This window comes from Aythya fuligula, chromosome 6 (assembly GCF_009819795.1).
Source record: "Aythya fuligula isolate bAytFul2 chromosome 6, bAytFul2.pri, whole genome shotgun sequence".
Taxonomy (NCBI): Eukaryota; Metazoa; Chordata; class Aves; order Anseriformes; family Anatidae; genus Aythya; species Aythya fuligula.
In genome coordinates, this window is record NC_045564.1 from 14,181,031 (window position 1) to 14,206,224 (window position 25,194).

At 36.8% G+C, this 25,194-nt stretch overlaps 1 protein-coding gene across 1 annotated transcript; it reads right to left on the reverse strand.

The window, feature by feature from the left end:
• DNAJC10 (DnaJ heat shock protein family (Hsp40) member C10) lies at nt 1-23,776 on the reverse strand. The gene is made up of 23 exons (XM_032190239.1): nt 23,693-23,776; nt 23,071-23,428; nt 20,978-21,143; nt 19,131-19,181; nt 18,019-18,101; nt 17,701-17,832; nt 16,696-16,789; nt 16,387-16,464; nt 14,693-14,736; nt 14,190-14,327; nt 12,843-12,932; nt 12,074-12,187; nt 11,420-11,534; nt 10,275-10,402; nt 9,884-10,000; nt 8,508-8,609; nt 7,319-7,474; nt 5,859-5,992; nt 4,364-4,417; nt 3,833-3,980; nt 2,962-3,081; nt 1,636-1,749; nt 1-1,080 (listed from the first exon to the last, which is right to left on the reverse strand). Exons 2-23 carry the CDS (start codon nt 23,266-23,268, stop codon nt 1,069-1,071), a joined length of 2,388 nt encoding a protein of 795 aa, XP_032046130.1. The 5' UTR covers nt 23,269-23,428; nt 23,693-23,776; the 3' UTR covers nt 1-1,068.
• Nucleotides 23,777-25,194: the final 1,418 nt, after the last annotated feature.

Consider the following 25,194-nt stretch of genomic DNA (forward strand, 5'->3'; position numbering starts at 1 on the left):
TGACACTCAGCAGCATTTTATTGAAAAAATGAAATACTTCAATGAACTCCTAAATGTAATGGTTTGTCTTCAGTATTTTTTGTCTAGGGAGAAGCTATGAAAAATATTACTGTAAAAACAGGATTTATATTAAGATGCATGAGTAGATGTTGCAATGTACAGTGTTCATTATTAAATTAAAAAGGCACTTGCTATCCTACTTGCCAAATGACTATTTGAAACAAAACTCACGTCTTCAGAGAAAGGAAAGAGCGGTTAAACATGTCCACAGAATACATTCATATTTAAAAAAGACAATAGCAACATTATAAGCTAATACCTTAAACAGATTCTTCTATGGCATAATTCAGATCTTGAAAGTCAGTGAAACACAAAGTTCAAAGTCCTTGATTTATTTTTTGATTTAAAAAAAAAAAAAAACACAAAACAACAGAAACCTCAAAGCCAAACAACAATAGAAGCTCTTCAATCTTAATCCTGGTACCACCACCAGTGCTACAGTAATGTGCTGAAGGGCAGGAACACTGCAATTCAATAAACCTATCCTGCTGCTAATTCTTGATTTTAATCTCTTAGCAACTGACTAAACAATAACACAAACCCAAAGCAGATTAACTGTTTGTCTTTCAACTAGACAATCCCTCATTGTGTTTCTGCATTGCAGAGTGGTTTGAGTGCATATTCAGCCATAGGCTGAGTGCCACATTCAAAAGTGTTTGGAAAGAGACAAGAAAAACATAAGGAAATAGAAAATGGGTAGACAGAAGCAATACAGTCCATGTTTCTGGTCAACTCCAATGTTGGACTAGGAAGAAGGTAGTTGGTGTATCAAAAGAGGGACACAGTTCATTTGCAGAAACATTGAATGCCTCCACCAAAACAAAAATGCTTTCATCTCCCCACAGTTTAACAGAATTCATATACGCAGTCACATGTGCCCATGAACTCAAACTATTTTCATTTGTCTTGTCATGAATGTAACTGGCTTTGTTTTCCTTATGGTGTCTTCCATATTCACAGCTTCAGTGTACATGTATTTTTAATCTTATCTACTGCCTCCAGTACCATTTAGAGTTCATCCTAGTGACAGGAAAATAAATAGTTATTTTAATAGTACCAATAAGTCTTCAAGATTTTCTACCCCACTTGCAATGTTTTTTCTTTGATTTTAAGTACTAACTTATCTCAGTTGGACAAGTGTTTCTTAAAAAGAGTTAATACTTCTTCACAACTGCATATTATCTTCTGAGGTAAGATGTCAATCCCAATCTTGAACTAATCAGCCTCTGTCTTTGGGTGTTACGAGATTGGTAAATCTAGTCTAAGGATTGCACATACATTAAAGACTGTTGAGATGCACTGTATTTTCATACAAAAGGGGTGGTGTCTGTGAAACATGAAATCTATAAATTCATCGAAGTCCTGACAACTGATGTATCAGAATACTGCTGTTGTAATATCTATAGACATGGAAAACTGAATAGTAACCAAAATAAGCTGAAGTAAAATGTATCTGGTGCTGTCAGAAGAGATAGCATTTAATACCTCACAGAAAATGAGCAAAGGCTAATGTTTTAAAGGGCTATTCTTTAAAATAATGTCTCTTGTAAAAATCCCCAGAATAAGTGTTCTTACCTTATTTCTAGATTTTCTTTTTCCTTTATCTTCAATTGCTTCTACTTTTTCATTCAAAATGTCAGCAATACCTTTTGCATCTCTGCTGTCTATATATTCCCCAAGAACACTTTTCTTTTTAAAAAAAACAAAACAGAAAACAATTACAATGTAGTAAAATATTATTCATGCTTTATACAGAATAGAATATGCGCTTGCTTTCATTTAAAATTCCAGAAGAATGCAGGGAGGCAGGCAATGACTTTTGCAGCTTGATTTGTGATTGATAGACATTTTGCCTGTTTCAACAATGCTGGTTCTTTTCTCTTACAAACCACTTTTAGCTGCTACATTTTTACAACTGTACAAGTGTTGTCTTGGTCATTAAACTTAAAGAAATACAAAATAGTTAGAGTTTTCTTGCATTCATTCAGCTAGCTATGTGATGTTGACAGCGATTAAAGTTTGTGACTTTGCTCTATATTCAATACATCTGTCAGTGTGGGTTCACTGCTTGGGAGACCTGAAAAGCCCCTACTCTTAACACAGAAAAGTCTCTCAGAATTTCATGGGATTGTGTGAGGAAGGATTTTAATACTTTAATACTCATTTAAAAGATTGAGCTTTAAAAAAAGCACAGTTGAATTGGTTTAACTATGAAGATGCATTGAATAGTATTCTAGACTAATAAATTTAAAAAGATGATTGCAACATTCTTGAAATTTAATAGCAGTCAATTGCTTTTACAGGAATAAAGGCAGTTTCCTAGAAGCATCTGAACATTTCAATTTTAAAATCTAATATATTAATACTCCTATTAGTAGTGAGCATTAATAGGAGCTGGTAGTCTGATTAATTTTTAATTGAAGTGGTTTGTGAAGGTTTGAGGCAAAATGCAACTAAATATTTTATACCACTTTTCTATCTTGAAATAGTTTAATTCAAAATTATAATGAAATATTAATGATTACTTTGAAAGTATTTCTCTTTAACCAAAATTACGTTGTCCACATTTTGTTTTAAGAGAGACTTTACCTGCTTTGGGAGTTGGTGATTAAAAAAATTGTATCATTTGAGACTCCTGAAAAATTAAACCCTGGTTCTGGTTAAGTCTACATCTTGATTGCTATTCAATTAATTTACAATATATTTTTACAGTAACAGAGTGGTGTTGTATTATTTTCCTAGTGTTTTAAGTTTAACGTGAAACTGAATGCAAAAAACTTTCTATAACATATCAAAGTACATTACTTAGATATTCAAGAGATACAATTATAATTGATTTCAGTAACACTTATCTCCTACCAGTAGCTACACAACGTGGTACACAAAGGAAACACTTTTTACCTTCATTCCTTGGTAGGGGTAGAACTTAACAGTAGGGTAGGCTCTGATATCAGCACTTCGACAGGTCTGACCATATGCTTGACAGTCTACTTTTCCAGCTTTTACTTTTCCTTTAACAGCCTAAAATGAAATATGTTAATTAGAATCAAAGATCACATTTTCAGGGCTGACTGTAAGCAAATAATATGAAATTTTAAAATGCAGCTGAATGAGCAAAAAAAAAAAGTTGCTCAAATCTTTTAAAGAGTAGTCACTTGATTTGTTCTCACTGTTAACTCTTATAGCAGAAGCTACACTACATTCAGCAGAGCACTCTTGAGTTTAGAGCAAAGCATGTCACAGTTAAAAGGTTATCCTATCACGGGCTGACATCTACCTCAAAGGGTGGCCCTTGCGTGTGCACCTGTCTACACAAGGTGCAATACCCCCTGGCAAGTGGGACCTAAAATCATAGACTTCTACTAAGAACATCTGAAATTATGATCAGTGAAGTTTTGAAGACTTTGTAAAACTAGACTAGACTTTTAGAAAATAAGAAATGTCTATAAAATGGCAAGAAACATTTTCATACTATCACCATAAACACAAAATGCTCTAATAAATTGCTACCTGTATCAGAAGAACAAGAGGTGCCTACATTAAAAATACTGAAGGTGAATTAATGATTATGCCTCAAACTTAAAAGCCACAGTGAACTGTATAACAAACCTAGAAAGCAACAGTTTATTTCATTTTTTAAATACCTGAGTCTTTTTTTCTGTAAATAGAAAGAGGTATATGACCTTTGGATGGTTGCTAAGAACTAATGTGCTGTGGAGTATTGTAACCAATAGTAGTAGAAGAAAATTTGTTAATACAGTTAAAAACCTACCCTTGCAAGGATCTCAAATTCAGGAGCAAAGTTTTGGCAAGGTCCGCACCAAGGAGCGTAAAAATCAATGACCCAGTGATCTTTCCCGTTCAGAACCTTTTCTGTGAAACTCTGAGGAGTCAGGTCTACAGACACTTGTGGTAAATATCTGAGGAAAGGGAGAGTAAAAGTCATAATCAATTCAGTGCTTAAACCATATTCAATTTACACTTAAGGACAATAGAACTTTCTGAAATTAAGTGTACTAGTGATCTAGAAATCCTTACTTTATTTTTTCTATTATTAAGGAGTCACCTTTCAGATGTGGTAGATAAGATAATACAATCTTCATGAAATTGGTAGACAATAATGGTATTTCTCCCCACTTTTAAAAGCTTAATTTAAAAAAGGTGGAAACAATATCTTAAATAAAGCAATACATATACATCAGTGTTTCAAATGCTTGACTTATATACAATTTGGATATTGATTTCTCCTAGCAAGAAAACTATATGCACAGCTTGTGAACAAAAGTTTCATGCTGTAACTTACCCTAATGCCCAGCCTCTCAGTGAATACGAATCTCTGTGCCATCCATTGTAGCTACTATAAAAAGATTAAAAAGAAAAAAATCCAGTCAAACAGTAGTTTGAATTGTCTCTGGAGTACAGATGATGAAACAATGAACCTAAAAGCATATGCTTCAGAATGTATTTTTGCCTTGTTTCAAACCTGAGAAAGACTCAATACATTTCAAAGATACAGAATTAAGGACCAGAAGAACTAGAATGAAGAAAGGAAAAGGAAGAAAGTTATGTGTCAGGAAAGTAAGAAATTTGGTTTGAAGCACATGAACTTTGGTAGCTGGAAGTATTTTGAATGAAGGATCTTTGGTAATAACTCCCAGATAAAATTGCAGACACTAAGAAACATAAAAATCAAATAGAAGTATCTTTATGTGTTTTCCAATTGATGCCCCTTCATTAAAATACTACTATTACTAATTAGGCACATTATCCTCAATTTGTGGGTAGAAAAGTTAGGCAAACTAGTAACTTTGAAATGCCAAGAAAAAAATTAGGAAGTCATGATTCATATCTACTAATTTGCAACTTCATAACAGTATTTTCAATATACAGATACTAGTGACAATCTGACCTGATACAGTTAGGTGAATTTTATTTTAAGAGACAAATACCCATATTTTTGCTGGAAAAAAACAACCTTACCATTAGGAACTTGGTAACAGTCATGTACGCTAACTTAATTATTTTCAACAGAAAAAAGAAATATGCTTTTTAAAGAAGCTTTTTCTAGCAGAATCAAATAAAAGCAATCCAGTGATGAGAGCTACTGCAGGCCTGCTATTAGGCACTAAGATAATATTATCATCTGCCAGCATTTAATCAGCTTTCTAATTTGTAAGAGAATGAAGAGATATCTACTATTTCAGACTTTTGTGTATCTTTAAATATGCATATGCCTCCTGAAATCCCTGGATATTCAAACAGTACTGTGAAATGAAGGGGACAGGCTCTTTGGTTTTGGCCAGATTTAGTTTCCCATAGAATTTTTTTTACTCATTAGTGACTACTGTTTCCACACTCATCATACAATGAATGGGATAGCTAGATATATGAAGACAATTTTTGCAATGGAACTAAGACTGTTGCCAGTGAGGATGATCAGATGGCTATATCACACTGTTCTTTGAAGTTGCAATCAATTAGGCCTAATAATGTTTTTATGTTATGTGATTTATATCATCTGCTTTAACAGACTACTGAACTTAAAAATTTGGCCTGCAATAAGAAATAAAAATCAAGGTTCCTAAGAGTTTCTTTTCAACTTACTGAAACAGAAGAGCAAATTAAAATGGTATGTTTGAAGTATTGAAGTCAATAACATCTAGGACACCAAGGACACCAAACAACATCATAGGATCCTATTTTAATAGCTTTGATGAACCTTTTCCATACAACAGAATATGCAAATACATTTTGTAACACAGCGTCTATCATTTTCCAAAATGAAGTAAACTACTTACTAATATTGATGAGTAGTCTTTGATTTTTGAGGAAAGAGTCTTATTTCAGGATATCCCTGGACACTTTCTTGGTGACAGAAAGAATAGTATTTTTGACAGTCCACACTGCCTACACTGATTAATCCATTTAACATCTAAAAAAAAAACCAACAAATATGCTAGTCAATAATACTACAATTTCAGTAGTACTTCAGAATTTGTGCCTTAATCACTGGAATGCAAAGCTGGGGAGAAAAACCAACAACTCAAGGCTCTCATGAGGCTTTCTTTCCTGTAAATGTATCAGTGGTATCCAATGGGAGCCAGCTACCCAGGTGCATTCCCAGCATTCACATAATATTTTAGTGTGAACTGTACAGACATGGTTAATGGCACTTGTCTTACGTTAAAGGTACATACAAGCATGGCTATTTAGTTTGACTACCATCTTACCATGTTTTAAATCACAGGCTCAGCAACTATGACAGATCCTGGTACAGTGTAGATGAGCTATCGCTTTCACAGTTTGTGTCTGTTTTGAACATGCTGGATTTGTTGCAAAGGCCTAAACCATGTGGCGTGGGCAAGGAAGCCGATGATTACTGATCGTATACTATAGAACTAACAATACTTCCCAAACATTTGACCAGAACATAGGTAGAATCCTGGACAAAATTCCTAGTCCAAGTGAGTTTTAATGTCTGAAAGTTATGGACTAGTTTCATGTTTTAACCAAAGTTTCTAGTTCAAATTCCTGAAGCATACCTAGGAAAACCCAGATGGTTGTCAGTGATTGTGGTATTTGCAAATATTACTTTTGCAAATAGGAGAACGCTGTAATGACCTAGCAAAACAGAAACATCCTCTCTCAGTACCAACAATTGGGTAGTTAAGTGTATGGAATTCAGCTAACAGTCATCCTTAAAGCATATGGAATTTAACATTTATTTACTTTCAATGAAGGAAAAATAATCTCCAGAAAAAAAATCTTTTAAGAAATAATTAGGTAGGTAAGATTGAATTCCTTTAACCTAAAATTCAAATCAGAGATTTCACAAAGGTTTAAGTGCTATCTTAAAAGTGATTAATGATCATGAAGACTAACTGTGGATGAAGTGGCAAATTATTTCAACTAGTTCTTATCCTATCTATGGGTAAAGCTTTAATTTTTCATATTTTATTTTAAAGCAACGAAGGGTTGCTATTTCTGCAAAGCATTAAGCATTAAGTTAACTTTACTTGAAAGTTTCTCACAACTTCAAAAACTCACCTGTATCAACAGGAAAAACTGGGCTACAATATTAATGTATTAAGAAACAAAAGGAAAACTTTGGAACAATATAAAACTGTTAGGTAGGAATTTCCTATTTTGTCCATCATATTAATCACCAGACTTTCTCAGTGACAAGTTTAAGCAATTGTTCAGTCTCAGTAACTGCATAAACAGGACACAAACAGAAAGTGATCTGAATGTCACTTACCCTGGCCATTTTTTTCCATTCTGGCATTAAAGCTTGACAAGGTCCACACCACGGAGCATAGAAATCAACCATCCAGATTTCCTCTCGTTTTCTTCTATCAACTAATTCAACAAAAGTCTCTGGTGTTAGGGAGATCACTGATGGATTCCTAAGGTCCTAAATCAAAGACAGTGTAAGGACATGTACCTTGCAATAATATCCTGTAAACCTGTACCTACTGTCATCACATACAGACTGTACAAAATTCTGAGAATGCCCCTTTTTTACTGAAATCTTCTTGATATTGTGGTAGGGAAGACTCCATACCACTGAAAGGCACGCACGCATCAGATGTCGCATGCCTGATTTGATGGGAAAAATGTATGGGAAAAAAAACAAACCCTAAAAGACTGCAGAAGGGAGTTTTGTCTTCCTCTTCTGCATAAAGGGAGGCAAAATGCATGAAACTCAGCTCACCTGGCAAGAACAGGGATTATGAAATTCAGCCATGCATTTTAGATGGGGATGCAGTAGAATGCATATGGTGCATTAGGTGCCTTCAAGTATCAACTGAAAGAGACTGATCTCTACCTGTTCCTGCACAAGCACTCTTGCACCTGCTTTTTTTTTTTTTTTTTTTTAATAAGCTGTCTGAAAAGAATGAACAGTCTCTTTGAAGAGGGAAAAACAGCCCATAGCTCTAGCAGTTGAGAGAACCTGCATGCTGGAGGAAAGATGGGTACAAGAACTCTGGCAGCAAGAATGCTGAGTATCAGTGATTTGCAGTTCTGTGAGTTAAAAAAGTTGGAGGAACAGACAAAGTATAGAGGGCAGCAAGTTAATTGACAAAAAAAATCCTCCTAATGTCAAGTTGTGTGAGATTTTCACCTTAATAATATAGCGCTTCATATTTTAATTTATTTATCTGTTCTGTGCTGTAGAAATCATTACTATTATTCTGTAAATTGGAAAGGATCTTAAGACATTTGCTAATGACATCAAAGGAATAGGCTGTCGGAGTAGGGAAATAAATCTGCTAAGTGTCAAGTCCCAGCCTGATAGTTGCTGCATCACTTCTTGCCCAACGTGTTTTTTCCACTCCTTGTCTTACTAGTCTAATTAAAATAAGTCTTAGAATCTTCCAACTAAAGAGGTATTGATATATATTGCAAATACAGCACAACTGCAACAAGGATTGTAACTTACATACCTCTATAAACTCCAAGATCTGTTCAGCAGAGTGATGTCCTTCATATTCATGAACATCAGACTGATTGAACACAACTGTTGTTGGATAAGCTCGAATATTATGCTAACAAAACAGACAATGAGAAATTGCAAGGAATTAGTAGGCATCCCGTACTTTCCTTTAACTGCCATCGATATTGGTGGCTCACTTTATCCTTTCTGTGAAGTACAACTGCTTAAATATAAATGCAGGTGGGAGTTTGTAACAAACCAGTCCAGAAAAAAAATTGCCAATTGTATTTAGATAGTATAGTTTGTCCTGAAGTTAAAAAACAGCCAGTAATTCATTTGCTGTACTCTGCAATACAGAAATTAACCCACAGGCCTTCTAAGCCTTTAATTTTTAAGACTATCTTTAGGGCTCAGGTGGAAACACTTGTACCATATGAAGAACCATATTGTCTGCTATTGAACACAGATGCTCCCATGGTTTGAAATCATCAGTGTATAAGCACATCTACATGTAAAACACAACTTTAAAGTTGTTCCTTTTTTTTTTTTTAAACCTAGTTTTCATGTATTTTAAGACATTCACATTTTTAATATAGATACAATATTCTAACATACGCTCTTATAAACAATAAAACACACAGATGCAATTTGGCAGGAAATCTGCCAAACTGTATTTTCTGGAAATCAAGAAAGGCAATATTATTAGTTTTTACCCTGCTAAATTAATTGAAGCAAAAGCTAAGCAAATTTAAAAATGGAAAATTGGGCAAGATTTTAATAATCTATGTTTCACTCCATTACTATATTTTTGAATAAGCATAAGCTGATAAGTAATAAGGTTTATTACTTCAAAACTGATCCTGCACTTAAGCCCCACAAAAGAAAAATCAGTCATTTAGGGTGAACTAAAATAGAAGTCTTTGCAGACACCTTCAAAAAATGCTGTATCAATATAAACCTTGTATTTTTTTTACATGCTCTACTATTCCCTCTTCACATGTGAAGAACAAAATTAGTGCATGTATGCATTTACAGAAAAAAAAAAAACAACAAACTTTCTGAATCTGCTTTTATTTTTTTTTTATTAAAGATAAAAAGAGGAATTTCTAAATTCTAATGGTTTCCTGAGTATTCCAATAACACTACCAAATCAGACCAAAATTTGACCTGTATTTTTGCATTTAGGTATTATCTGTAGCGACTGTATAGTTTTTTTTGCTTTGGAAAAAAATCTTGATACAAATGCCCTGTTGGGGTTACTGACCTTAAAAAAAAAAAAAAAAAAAAAAAAAAGTATGGAAAACAAGCATTGTCTGTTCCCACCAATAAATATAAAAAATTTGATAGGAATTCCCCCCCCCCCAGTTTAAAATTCCTACAGCTTACCATGTTGCAAAGCCCTTCGTGGACAGTACAGTCTAGCGTTCCAAATTTAAGCTGACCATAAAGATGTTTTGATGCTTTTCTCAACTCTGGTAACAAAGCTCGACAAGGAGGACACCACTAGAAAACAAAATGCAAATAAACACAATTGCTTTGCCCTGCAGTTGGCTCTCAGGAGAATGTAAGCTGTTTGAAATGAATAATATGCTGCTTTGACAACAGACTCCACTAAATAAAAAGCCCACACAATCTAGGAACTAGTGCTGCCAAGGACTGAGAAATTACAGTACTGTCTCATGATGTCGAAGGATGCTTTCAAAATACTAATAGCATTTTGTTACATATTTACATAACAGATTTTAGAAAAGGGGAAATGTAGATATTAAATACTTACTGGTGCAAAGAAATCCACAAGCCATGGCTCCTTCTCTTTGCCAGGAAAATTCTGAGGTCCCAGTGTGATAACATGAGAGTTGACACTTTCTTTGGCAAATGCAACGATGTCATATAAGATCTTCTTTCCTTCAAAGAACAATGTAGAAAGGAAACTTTATTTTTCCCTACGAAGATCTCTTTAAAATATTATGTTGTTATAAATACTGGAAAAGATCTAGAAATGCTGTATGTATACAACCCCTGTCTTCTTTGTAGGGGTGGAAACTGCAGGTATGTAAGGTTTTTCCCTGACAACACTCATTGGATGTATGGAATCATCTTCGCCCTTTAGATATGACTGATTTATCTAGGTGGTCAAATGATTTTCCCCTCTCTTCTTTAGTATTACATTTTGACTGAGATTTCTTGCAAGCTGTTCCTAGTAGCTGAGACTAGAACCTCAGAATCAGAACCTCATCATGCATAACTGCCTTTTGCTGCATTCTGGATGAAGCTACACTGATTGTTGAAACAGAACTGTAGCAACTGGTGTTGTTCTCATACCATCATTTTTCAATCCTTTCAGAGGTATGCAGTAACATAGTTCCAACCTTTCATAGAACCAAACTACTACTCTGCAAATGAATGTAAGTGGCAACATCTCAGTATAGACTTTCTTGGATGGGAATCAATTAAGTAAGGAATTCATTTCAGTGCAATGACACAAAATCAAATCCAAGTTTATTATGTGGACAGCCCTGTATATCTGGCACGTTAAGCCTCTGTGACTGGTGTGCCTTGCAGCATTCTTTGGCTGTTCTACCCAAAGCATAAGCTGTCTTGATCAGCTTCAGAGATTTCTTTCATATGTAAGGATGTAGATGACTGAAATAGACAAGACAGTAAATGCAAAATACATCTCTTAGCATATGGTGATCCCTTACTGGGGCGGTGGTGGAGGGGGGGGGGGGGACCAAAAAAAAAAAAAAAAAAAAACACAAAGGAAATGATAGGTCTGTGCAAGGCTACAATAAGGTCACAGAAAAAAGAGCAAATACTAGGACTACAGAACTGTTCCTTTGGAAAAACAAATGCAGTGTGCCAAAGATGGTGTCATCTTAAAGTGATTATGTAAAGATTTAAGTTTGCCAAAGTTTCCCTTACCATGATGAATTTCATAATCTTCAATTCCTTTTCCTTTGAAGACTGCTAGACACGGCTGATAGACATATAGTTTGTTGCAGATGGTTGGTGAGGAAAGACAGTCAAACTTGCCAACCTATTTAACAGACAGCACCATTAAGGCATACAACTTTAAACAGACCAAGATATTCTGGAGGGCAGTAAAAGTTAGGATAAATTCACAATATAAAGGCTAAGTATGGACTAGTAGTAGCCTTTTTTTTTTTTTTTTTTATAACAAATATCAGAGGTCTACTACAAAGTTTGAACTTGGTTTCTCTTTATTTTCAAAATAATTATATATATATTTTTAAATTAAAATAGTTTCACATATATCAATTTGACACTATAGTGTTAAATTTTGATTGTTAACTGAAGAAAATCTGTAGTGACAACATTTGCTACAAGAGATGATTTAAAATAGAATCTTACTTAACTACTTTTAAATCATTGAGACATTATTTAGTATGGAAAACTTCACTGCTTGCTTAATTTTAAAAGCATTACTACACATCTATCACAGTATAGCATCTCTCTTTGATACTTGAGGTGGCAATAACTAATAATGATAACAACATGCTGATTTGTGCTCTGAATGCAAAGGGAAGTTTAAAGTAGGTAAGCAAGCATTCTTACCTGAATATGCTCATCTTTAAGTAAAAATTTAAGTTTCTTAAATTCCTGTACACTTGATTTGTCATTTTCTCCAAACTGGAAGAAAATTAGCCATCTGTGATGAGCTAGACGGTCCTTTAAATGAGGTGGGAAAAAACACCATTATTTCCTACTTATACCTGTTTATAAATTCCTTTTATGTTTTAGAATGACGAATGTCCAATTATTCACTTGTTCTTTAAGTGATGTCCTCCTCTTCAGTAAATTCTTTCATATAGTCCTTTCACTAAAATTCCTTCAGTGCATCTTAAGTGAACAGTGGAAGAAGTCTGAAACCAAGCTGGCTACATGCTATTCTCTACACTTTGTTTCCATTGCATTTCCTATCAGAGGTCAGGCTGCCACTAATACAAGTGTCAAAAGAGCCTTCCTTTCCTTCCCCTCCCACTGCTGCAAAACATGACAAAGTTGATTGAAAAAAAATAACAACTAGAAGGTTACTGTTGCAGAGTGAGTTCCAAAGGCAATGTCTGTGGTTTTATATTTTCCTACTAAATATCTATCTACAAATAAAAATATGTACACCCTTCTGCCCCCACATTTATTGTGCTAAACTACACAAGTAGTAACTAGTAATAACTAATCTTGGCTAGAGGGGAAAAAATATCATTTTCAGCAACAACAATAGTAGGTTGTCATACCAACAGCATTTGAAAAATTTAAAACTAATAGTTGATAAAAGATTTTCATAGACATTGTAACTTTTATAAAAAAAAAAAAAAAAATTTACCTCTAATGATGCTGCAGAAATAATTTCAAAGTCAGGCAGATGCTTCATTACTTCCTGATATATTTCTCTGGCATCCAAGGAGTTAAGAAACTAGAAAGGAAAGTTAACTTTGTTTAAGAAACCATGAATATCATCCTGATTATTGATGATCAGTACTCAAAGCATCAGGGAATTTATTTTGTTTTGCTCTTTTCCATTAACTGAAGGGTACAGTTCATGTTATTTGATCAGCTTTTTTCATTTTTACATATAATTTGACAACAGCACTCAGACTACTGCTTTTCAGATTGTTTTCCCACGTCATTAAACTCAAGATACCATATTTTGAGTGCTGAAAGTCCTCAAATTCAAATTTCAAACCAAATTTTATGATCAAATTTACAAGATTTCAAGTCTATTTTTACAGCCTTCCCTGATTGCATCGTACAGATCTTTAAACTTCAGTAATTTGTAAAATTTAGGAATTTGTATCTGTCAGTAATTCCAGAGGTGTGGTAAGGTACAATATTGTTGCCCAGAGAAGTTGTGGATTCTCTGTGCCTGGAAATGCTCAAGGTCAGGTTGGATGGGGCTTTGGGCAACAGGAACTAGCGTTCCTGACAGGGGGATTGGAACAGGATGGTGTTTAAGGTCCCTCCCAACCCCAACCATTCTGTGATTCTATGATAAAAGTTGAAAATGGGTAGGTTGCAAATCTAATTTCCTCCTATTGAGGCTAAAGGTAGTGACAACAGAGGAACAAGCCATGCTTTAAACTGAGAAATGCCTCCTATCACTTAAGGAAGTTAAAATTACCATAAAAATGTAGGAGGAGGTTACAGTATTAGAATAGAGCCAAACAGCATAAGCCATACTGACAGACAATGTAGGAGTACTTTTATCACATATGTCAGTACTCTGTTTGGAGAAGCATTTCTCGAAGCTGTGATACGTGGGGCATATTCTTTCTGGAGTAAAAATTGGGGGCATATGGGAAATCTAAGCTTGTCCAGGATAGCTGGATAGCAGTTTCTGGACTAGGCTCTTGGGTCTGTCACAAAGCCCCCTGGATTCCCACAGCTACTCAGTGAGGCTCCTGAAGAGATGGTTCAGCAGAGTTACAGGCTGATGCTACTGCAGTGTTCTTGTTCACTCTCCCAGCATACCAGCAAGCTGGGGACTACCACCAGGGATCACTGCCTTAGAAACCAAGAGAGATACATACCAGGATACACAAGTTTAGAAGACAAAAAAAACAACTAAAAACATCTTTTCAGTTGTATATAATCAATCTGGTAATTATTTATACATTCCTTTGTCATCACCGTATCTTATCTAAATACAGAACTGTTTAGAAACAACTCGTACCAAAACACCTCCTTTCTCTTTGTTATTTATGGTGGCTCCAGGTGGAAAGTATGCTGTAGTACTAGATGAGATATCTAAATTATCACAAAGCTCACCCTGAGTGCCACAGTCCATCCAGCCTACATTAACAAGGCCTTCCTGTATTAAAACAAAACAAAAACGAAACACAACAAGACAACACAAAAACGAAGAATGGTATTTTTCAATGTCAGGTTCAGAAATGCTTTTAAAAATCCCAATACAACCAATTATGTACAACATTTTGAAAATGGAAGGAGACAACTGTCATTCATCACTTAATATTAATTCATTCATATTTTATATATATTAATATTTAAAAATAATGTAATCCCAACAGCTACTTAGTCAAAATATTTTGCTGTTCTGAAAATTAATGGGTGAAGTCATAGTTCCACTAAACTCAGTAAGAATTTAGCAATTCATGCTTTCAACTATGTTATTTTGTTTTAAATATAACAGGTGAAAAGTAAAGCACTGCTTACCAACATGCCAGCAAGCTTAAGACGTGTTTGGTAACTCAAGCAATCTGCAAAATAGAAGTGATTTACTTACAAACATAAGACTTCAAATTATTAATCCACTAAACATACTTTTGTTTAGAATTACCCCTTTCCTCCCAGTAAAGGTAACCGCTTTAACAGACATACTACCTAGCTAGTCACACAACATTTTAGTGACTAAATTTTAACATCTAATAGTCATCACAATTGTATACTGTAAGTTAAAACATAGTGTGAACATTCTTTTGCCTCGTGAACAAACAATTCTCATTTTAAGTTATATTAAATTTTTATTTGCTGTACTAAGACTCACCTTAAAAAATTCTTGTATGACTCAATGTTTAAAAAACCACACCACATACATACATGCTGTCTTATAAGGAGATTTCAATTAATTCCCTGTGATTACAATAACTTAGTGTAATAAATATTAGATGCTCTAATTACCCATCCAGACTTAGTTTGAATAGTTAGCTTCTGATGCAGACTTTTCTGAAAAAAGATACATCAACCTCACTGTAACTAGACCAAAGTTGAAAACCTAATTACAAAAGGATTACAACTTGAAACCAAGCTATTTACAAATGTAAATCTAACGCTAACTCTGATTGTTCAATTCCCAGAACAAAAGTCTCTTCATAAGACTGGGAAATCTTTATTTGTTAAAGGTGTAGCAAATTTACTTAGCTCTATCAGCTAACCAAGGCAATTTTCTCCTACTGTATCCAATACTGATCCCAAGAAAGTCCATGACAAAACAAATACTGAAAATAATGCAAATCTACACTCTGTTGTGACATTGGTAAGAGATGATTACTATGTCCCATCCTAACTTACAATTTGTTTTATGTATGTTAGATAGTATCTTTCTGTGTAAGCAGTGATCGATGTTGAGAAAGCTTTCAAATTAAGTCGTGCTTCTGTCCTTTCACAAACATGCTGAAGAAGTAGCAAATAAGTCTGGTAACTGGTTTCAAACCAATGGCTTATTAAAAACAAGAAGTCCAGCAACTTCAACAGTGTTTATTATTATAAGCAATGTGAGCATTGCACACAGACTGCTATCACATGTGATGTCAAATCATAGAACAGATTTTTAATGGTAACACTAAGAACAACTAATTTTGGGGTATTGGTGGTTTAAAGTGAGATACATCCTTTCTTCTGGATGCCCCAATCCTGGAGGTGTTCAAGACCAGGCTTGGTCTAGTGTGTGGCATCCCTGCCCATGGCAGGGGGGTTGAAACTGGGTGATCTTTAATGTCCTTTGCAACCCAAGCCATTCTATGATACAATAGGATTCTACTCAGGTACCATGACAAGCTGCTACGTGCCTATATGCAGTATCTGTCATTTGAGCTTGTGCTGGAAACTGAAGTCAGAGATACTTCTTTTCGACCTGTTCCCTTCCCTTAGGGGTTGTATTTGAGTGCTGTTCTAAGGACTCACATGACATTAGAGAAACACAATACCATAATCTTTCTATTAATGTCCCTTTTGTCAAACTGCCCACAGAATGGAGCTTAAGTGACCCACACTCCACATACTGTGGCTTCTAAGATTTTGAATAAATTTACTCTTTGTTATAAGTGAAAGGGATTATGTCATTGTCTACAAAAATACATTTTCATTTCCCCCCCTGCTCATTTTATTTGACTAGTATTTGACATACTTACCCCCACGTTCAGCACAGAAGGTGATCAACCAACCGAGGCCAGAAGCAAATGAAGTTTCAATGGCATTAACAAAGTTTCCTAAAAATAAATCAATTTGCATAAGTTTGTGACTGGTCTTGGTATAATTCAACGTGACTGAAACGAAGTTCTACATTAACAAACTAAAATAAATACTATTTTTAACCTCAAATGTAACACTTAGCAACAGTGGACAGATTTGATTTCATACGTAGCTTCTGACGTCTTTTATAAAAGCATATAAAAGCAATTTCAAAAACAACACCCCAAGTAAAAATACATGAAAATTACCTGCCCATAACTCCGTGACTGTGCTTGTAACATATTGCATAGCAAAGTTCTTTAAGCTTTCTTTTGACCTGTCTCCATAGTATTTCACAGGTTGCTATAGAAGACAAAGAATAAAGTTAAAAGAATTTAAATATACACACATGCCAGTGTTCTTCATAACAGTACTTATGCAATTGCTACACCCCCTTCTCTCCCTGAGACCTTAGCTCTGTTTTTAACCTCCTATATTGGAATGCCTGAAATTTAACCTTTATTTAAATTTCGTAATGTGATTTCTTCCTAAGTCAAGCAATGAAAGATAATTAAGTCTTAAAAATACCAGCTCCCAGTGATTGTATCTTTATTTAAATAAAAATTAAAATGGCTCACATCAGTCCATTTGCATGTACGTACAATCTCTGCACCTAACCTGACAAATTTTATCATTGTCAAAATGCACCTAACTATTCAAGTCTTTGTACACCACTCCCAGAACTACTACTCAACAGGCAGTTACACAGCATGACGTACATAATTCCTCTTAGCATGGAGGAAGTCTTGTGGAAGCAATTTCCAAATTTCTTTAGGTAAACGGTCATATTCGCTGAACTCAAACCAGAGACCGTTCTTTGTATTTTACAAGTCCATTGCAATAGTATAACCGAAACCGTTCAAGTGCTTAGACTCACTGCTTTATTAATGCACCACTGCTGACAGTATCTTCCCAAATCAGAAGTTTACTGCTGCACAGTAAAATGCATTTTAGGAAGAAAATCAGAAGTTTATGGATGAATAGCAAAATGATTAATAAACAAACGGGAAAAAAAAAAAGCACTGTATAAACCAGTTACTGAATTTAGCTGTATAAATTAGTTTAGGCAAGGTAAGGGTAGAGTAAAAGTAATTTCTTATAGAGAAGTTAAACAAACGGAAAGCTTTATATAGATACACAATTGAACAAGTATTAAAGAAACACTCTTCCAGATTTTAGTCATTCTAAAAAATGCTTAAAGTTTTATCACTTACCATTCCAGTTTTGAAAACATACAGACTTGGATAACTGTTAATCCCTTTAATTCGACAAAGCATTCTATTATCTCCACAGTTGACAGCTCCAATGCGTATTACTCCATCCATTTCTTTAGCAAACTCCCTCCACTAGAAAAAAATAGGGAAAGGGAAAATGGATATTTTGCTATGAAGAAATACTGAACAATCAGCATATGTTCTCTTCCTGGAACCTTGAGTGATTGTCTTTGGTTTTGACTTCAGTGTAAAAATCTGCTTTGTTAAAATTCAAGTTGAGGAACTGAATTTTAGGAGTCGCTTGTCTGTTATACATACCGTAGGTGCTAAATCATGGCAGTGGGAACACCGAGGAGAATAAAAATTCACAAACCACAACTCTCCAGAGTTAACAGCAGCATCTAGATCAAGAGAAGAAAATCACATATAAGTAATGCACACCTACAATGTAGATATATCTCAAATGTACATTTTTACTATACTGTTTTCCTTGAAAGCCAAATTAAGTATTTCCTTATGTTAGACACAAGTTAGTAACAGTAACTGAAATTGGATAAAGATTGCACTTAACTCATTCACAAGTACTTGCTGCTGTAGGCAAACAAACAAAAATCATACTTTGCCACCCTGACTTTCAACATGTGTTCTATTAAGAATAATTAATCTTTACAGATTAACCTGACTGAGATGTTTGATAGCGTAAGTTCAGTTACCTTAACAACAAAACACAAGTGCTAAAGCAATGTTACACGACAGTACTTTCCATTTCCTGATAATCACTTCTTTTCAGTATTCCACCAGGTAATGTTTTTAGGTAGAATCCCTGCCTAACTGGTAGAAAACACAACTTAATCAATATAGTTACTAGAAAACTCACGGGAAACAATGCAGTACTCTCACAAATTAAAGAAAACAACGGCAACAAAATATACGCATCCACATTATCAGCTTGAATTACATATCTTTCAGCCTTTGTATTTTTGGACATAGTTTTTACAGTGAGTTTTAGAGGTTATATTTGTCTATATTAAAATATTCCTTAATCTTCTTGCTTGTGAGGATATATAAGGAAAAAAATATTCTGAAAAAAATGAATAGAAATAAAACAGAAAAGTAATTCTATCAAGCACATTTTTAGACAAGACACCAGGAAGGTGTGATGAAAGATAAGGAGAAACTAAATAAGACAAATAAGTTCCTCTTACAGATCTCACAAACCAAACCAAATTGTTTATTGATAGAACTATTTGCTTACTAGCATTTGCCAGGAAGTGTTAGGGGTTTTTTGGTTCTCTCTTACGAAGATGATTTCCTGACAATTTTTTTTTTTTTTTTTTTAAGATATATTATAGAAGTTTATAGATATACAGCTAAGAACGTAAACATTTTTACTTTGGATTGTTAAACTAAGCTATCTATTTAAAGCTTACCAAATTCTCCTCGATCCAATGTTATAATTTCAGGATCATCATCATAAATACCTATCAAAAAGTAAACAGCTCCTTTTAATTTCAACATTTTTAAAAAGAAGAAGCAAACCATAATTTTATTCACAACACAGGAAACAGAAAGCAGTACACATAAGTGAAAACAGCAGGCTGGCAGAGAGAGGTTTTTACAACTAAGCCATATTTATTTAGTAATATGTAACCTAAGTCTAATCTCATATGAGCTGTCTTGTCTTCATGCTACAAAAGCCACCAGCAGAACAGAAGAGTTCTTTTGGTATTTTAGTAGACCAATTACTGAGTGAGCAAGAAAATTGAACTACCACTTCCTATCAACAACAGGCTTCTAGGAGACAGTTATGGTGTTACAGCAAGCCTATTAGGAATAGTGTCAACTAGTTGTCAGATTATAATTCAAGAATCTCCAGCTCTCAGTAAGAGCACTATATGTAATGTCTGGAAGCTTGAATGTCTTCTCTGAGCCTCTAGTTATCTAAACTATTTACAACAAAAAGGTGTTTAAGCCACAACCTTTTTCACTAATAGAGTGTGCAAACAGTGCAATAAAGTGCACAGAATAAAGTTAAGAACAGCAGTTTTCCTAAAAAGCTACACAGTTCTACCTAGAGCATCACTGCAACTGGTATACTACTTCAAGTACTCAAGAAAGCCATTAACGAGATACCAAAAGTACTATACGTTATATTACGCTACTATGACTACAGTTCTTTTACAGTACCTAACATGTTGGGATCCCATTTCACCTGAGGTATACAAGCATTAAATACAAATAAATGACAAGAAATTACTTTCCACGGTTGACAGGATAGTTTTTATGTTACTATCCATTCATATATAATGCAATACATTACACTCACCCATGCACTTAAAAAAAAATATAAATATTAAATCTGTATTTATACATACACATATATACAAGAATATATCCACATATATATATATAAACTACTCCAAACGACTGGTTAATAGACTTTTAAGGATACTGTTTCTCAATTGCTGCCTAGAGTAATTTCTGTTTTTTTCTGTGATAGTTGCCTCTAGTTTAATCAATTCCAAACTGCACAGGCTTTTTTTTTTTTTTTTTTAAGAGATGGGAACATATTACATCAACCTACACAAGGGAAAAAAAAAAAAAAAAAAAAACCACGGAAAAAACTACTGGCTTTGACTATTTTGCCAGGGTGGAGGTTCATTTCACCTTTCTTTTTCACATCAATCAAGCCATGTTCCTCAACTGCCTGTTTTAAACTTACTTCCGTCAAAATGGCTCTGAGAATAGTTCATCCCCCCTTTTTCCCACACCTATAAAAGCTCTGTTGAGATAAACATAAAATTATCTTGAGACAATTTATTTAATTTATGATTCTATTATTTTTCTTCATTTTCTTCTACCTCTAACTGTGTAAGTGAATGTAAAAATGGGCTTGCCAGTGCAGAAATCTCCTCTCAAAATCCACTTGAGAATGCAATTCCTATACCAAAAAGAATACCAATGAAACAGTAACATTGGAATTTAAAAAAAAAAAAAAAAAGCAAAAAAAAGCACCTGACATAGAGTAAGAAGATAGGGAAGATAGGCAGCAGGAACAAAAGGCTAGGTAGATAGAGCATCATGTTATTTTGTGGGTAGCCATTAACATGATAAATAAAAAATTGCCTCAGAATGAAAATGACAGCTACAGAACAACCAAGCAAGGAGAAGTCTGGACAGGATACATCAGAAGTTTATAAAAAGATTGATATAGATCTGAATATAGCATTTCCTTGTGACTGCCATAAACAAATCACAAACACACATCGTCACTTACCAAAATCATAGCGATAGAAGTGCCAGCTTTCATAACGACCTCCTTGCTGCTGATCTTCAAGGCCTTTCTCTCCATATTTATCATACTTCTTCCGTAGATCTTCATCTTTAAGTACTTCGTAGGCTCTATTTATTTTCAAAAAATTTTCATGTGCATTTGGATCGTTCTATTTAAGGAAAAACTATAATTAGTAATTAATAAACCGCATGGTATGCATAACGCTGAGAAAATAATCTTTGAAAATTTTTTGCCAGTTGCAGTGGAAGCTGACACTAGTGGTCTCCAAACAAACTACAGTAAAGTTTTCCTTTCCTAAAGCCTAATGCATATCCTTCTAATTTCTTGATTCTCACTAAGGTACCAACTGAAATACAAAGCAAACTGTTAGGAAGCTGTAACATTCTCCAGTGATGCCTCTTCTTTCAACTCTCCTAACTTTTGTTTGATCTCCTCTCCTTCCAGATTAAGTTTCCTGTGCAACTTCTATTCCCTTGAAAAGAATACACAATGTGTGTGTAGAAGTGGGGGCATACATGCAAATTTAGCAGGATGCTTCTTCCAACAAGTAAAACACTGTCAGTGCATCTCCCAGCTGAAAATATTTTGTCCTTCTGAGCTCAGCTCAGTAGATTAAATGAGTTATACTGGTATATGGACTTGAAAAAAAATACATTCCCTGTTTTCTCCTATTACTTTGGATCCTTGTATATAATGGACCTTGTTTTGCAAATACAGAGGAATGAAAAAAACAAAAAACACAACACACACCAAAAATCCTTAAGAACGAAGACTTACGATTTCCGTATATCTCATGGCTTATAGGTTCCTTTACTTATCTGAAAAGCATTCTTAGTTCTAGGTATTCTAGGTTCTTAAGAATTAGAATAGTGAAAAATGTACTTGGAACTCCAGTTTGGGTCCTGAGCTGGTGCAGTGTAACAGTGGTGAACAAGATCTGTAGTGCTCTCTCCCACCTTTTTTACTTCTGCTTACACATTTCATTCAAAAAGCACTTCCTTAAAGATACTTCATTCTTAAAAATACTGCACGTAATTACATAGATGCACATGAAATGAATTGCTATTATGGAATTTGTGTAATGGCTTCATCGTCTACGATCATCTTCAATGTTGCAAGCAATATGTTGAAAAATTGTTTGTTGTATTTCAGTAATATTGGCATACATCGAAGCTATAGAATCTGATCTGAAATATTAATATTTTGAACGTTTAACCCAGTGAAACCATAGCTTGCTGTTAATAGGTACAAACCGGCATTTCTAACTTGGTTGGGATCTGGCTTTCTCTTTGAGCTTTGTCATACTCATATCCATTGTAAAAACATCGTTTGTACTATGTGCAGGCAGGCCGTGAGCCTACACAGCACATCAGTGTCCTGTGTGTCTCTGTGCAGGTGTAGTTGCACATATACTTAGCACATAAGTGCCAAACCACCATATTTCCCATGAACTTCTGATTAATTAAGGAAATCTTGAAAAAAAATTATGGCAATTAAGTTTTTAAAAATTATTTCTTTGTACTTTGGAAAATACGGTATCACACACTGAACCATTCCCAGTCATGTTTCTCTAGTCACCCTACAGCTCCTTTTTACCCTCCTTCATTAGGCCTTGGCAGTCCTAGAATTTCTGCTTTGTTCTGTTTGACACCTGGAGACTGATGTCTCAAGACAGGCTGGTGTTGTTTGCTCTTTGGTTGAGACTTCACAGTAGGGAAACGGTAAGGTCCCCCAAGCTAAATAGAAAAAGATAAACTCATCAGTTTACCAACAAGGTAATATGGTACAGATACATGTTTTCTTGTATTTACAAAAATGCAACCAAGAAGCAAATGATACTGCATTTTTCCTTCAGCAATTTGACATGACCCAAATGTCAACAGAACCATGTATACTACCAGTCTACCCCTTCTGGTAAGTCTTCTCTACAGAAAATCTGAGCTAATCCACGTTGCCAGCTCTGTACATTACTTCACAAGAACAGAGAAACATTTTAGATAAAGTAAAAACACATCCTGTTTAAACATTAAGACCCCTTACCTCAACATCATTGACCTGTTAAAGATGAAACTTACCTGATTTTTATCAGGGTGTAACTTTAATGCCAGTTTTTTGAACGCTTGTCTTATTTCTCTACTGCTTGCTTCTTTGGATACTCCAAGTAAACTATAGTAGTCCTGATCAGTGCACACAAGAACTATTGCACATACTAAAACTAACAGTAAAAATCTCAGGTATCTGGTATGATCTCCTTTGGACAATACGAACTCCATCGTGAAGCTTCTGGAAAGTTTACAGGTTCTGATTCGAGCAGGCTTTGAGAAGAGTCTTTGGTAAATCCACTGATGTTTGGAGATGGGCTGTACTTATGACAGACCTCTTCAAAATCCTGGTTGTCCTACTTCACATCACAACTCTCGCAAGAATTACAATCTATAAAAAAGAGGGGGAAAAAAAAAACAAACAAGTATATACTTCAAGTAATTCAATATACACGAGTAAAGAGCTGCATCGCCAGGTTTTGCGGTCTGCACATGAAGTTTCCTGACGGCTGGCTACCTGCTTCCCGAAGGCCACTCAACTAACAGACCAGCCCTGCATTCAGCGCCTTGTTGACTCAGGCAACGAAGCAAAGCCTGAACCAGGCGGCTGGCCCAAGCGCGTCCTGCCTCCGGCCCGCTCCTCCATCGCACTTACTCGCAGCGCCCCGGGGGACGCTTCTCCTCCCAGGGCCGGTGCTCGGGGCCGCCGGGCGCTTTCAGCCTCTCGCAGACCGGCCGGGCGCGGGGGCCGCCGCAGGGCCGCGGCCGTGAGGTAACGGAGCGGCGAGGCCGGGGGGCGCCGGGGGCCGCCCGGGGCGGGGTCGCCGCCTGCTCCGCTCCGCTCCCCGGCCGGGCCGTGCCCGCAGCGCGGCTCTCAGCGTGCGGCGGCGGCGGGCCGGGCGCGGAGCAGCATGGGGCGGCGGCGCCTTCTCCCCGTTGCCGGCGGAAGGGCGGCCCGCGCCGGGATCCGGCTCGGGGCCGGAGCGGGCGGGGCGGCTCCGGGATGACGTGGCGGCCGCGCCCGCCCCGGGCGGGGCTCGGCTCCTCCCGGCCGCTCCCTGCGGATCGGCCCGCCCCGCCCCGAGCGGGTTGGGGTACTACTACTGCTGCTGCTGCAGCCCGCGGGGCCGGCTGAGGGGTTGGCGACAGCCTCGCCGCGCCCCTCAGCGGGACGGAAAAAAGCTCGAGATAAGGGCAAGGAGGGCGGGCGGTCACCAGTTGTCCCTACGGGCACAGCACTGCCTTGAGGAAAATTAATTAATTAATTAATAACGGCAGAGCAGTGAGAGCTGAAAACAAACTGGAAACACCCTCCTCCCGCCCGCCCTCCTCTGCCTCTTCTTCCCGAGCGGGGCGGGGAATGGCGGCCAGCCCCGAGCGCTTCGGCTCCGGCACTTGGCCGTGGGGGCTGTCCCGCGAGGGGTCCCTCCCGCGGCAGGGCTGCTCCGCGGGGCTCTGTGGCACGGGATCCGTCCGTCAGGAGCGGGCTGCTCGGCACGGGTCCCCCAGGGCGGCAGCTCCCTTCAGGGCACATGCACCTGCTCCACCAGGGGCTTCACACACCACAGCGGAACTTCTGCTCCAGCGCCTGGAGCATCTCCTGCCCTCCTCCTTCACTGACCTTGGCGTCTGCAGGGCTGCTTCTCTCACGTTTTCACTCCTCTCACACAGCTGTGGCACAGCGTTTCTTGCCTGTTCCTAGATACATCGCCACAGAGGTGCCACCAGCGTCGCTCACTGGCTTGGCTCTGGCCAGCGGCAAGTCTCTGTTGGAGACGGACAGAACCAGCTCTTACCTAACGTGGGGCAGATCCTGGGCTTTCCTCACAGAAACTGCCCCTGCTGCTCCCCCACTACCAAAACCTTGCCACACAAACCCAAAACACACACAAACATGGCCATTATGTGTGAGGACCTGGCTGCATCCTCAGGGAGCCTCCAGCCAGCTGAGGGAGGCTGGTAGTGAAGAGATGCAAGTGGCAGGAGGAGGAGTGCTGAGGAAGCTCTGTGGTGCCAGGCCTGCCTGGGCACGACCGGGATGCTGACACACCCCAAGCTCTCCAGTATGTGGCCAAGCCCTGATCTCTGTCCTGAGCCCAGAAGCCTCTCAGTGGGTGCCTGAAAGTCTCTGAAGATAAAGACAGTCAAGGAGCCCAT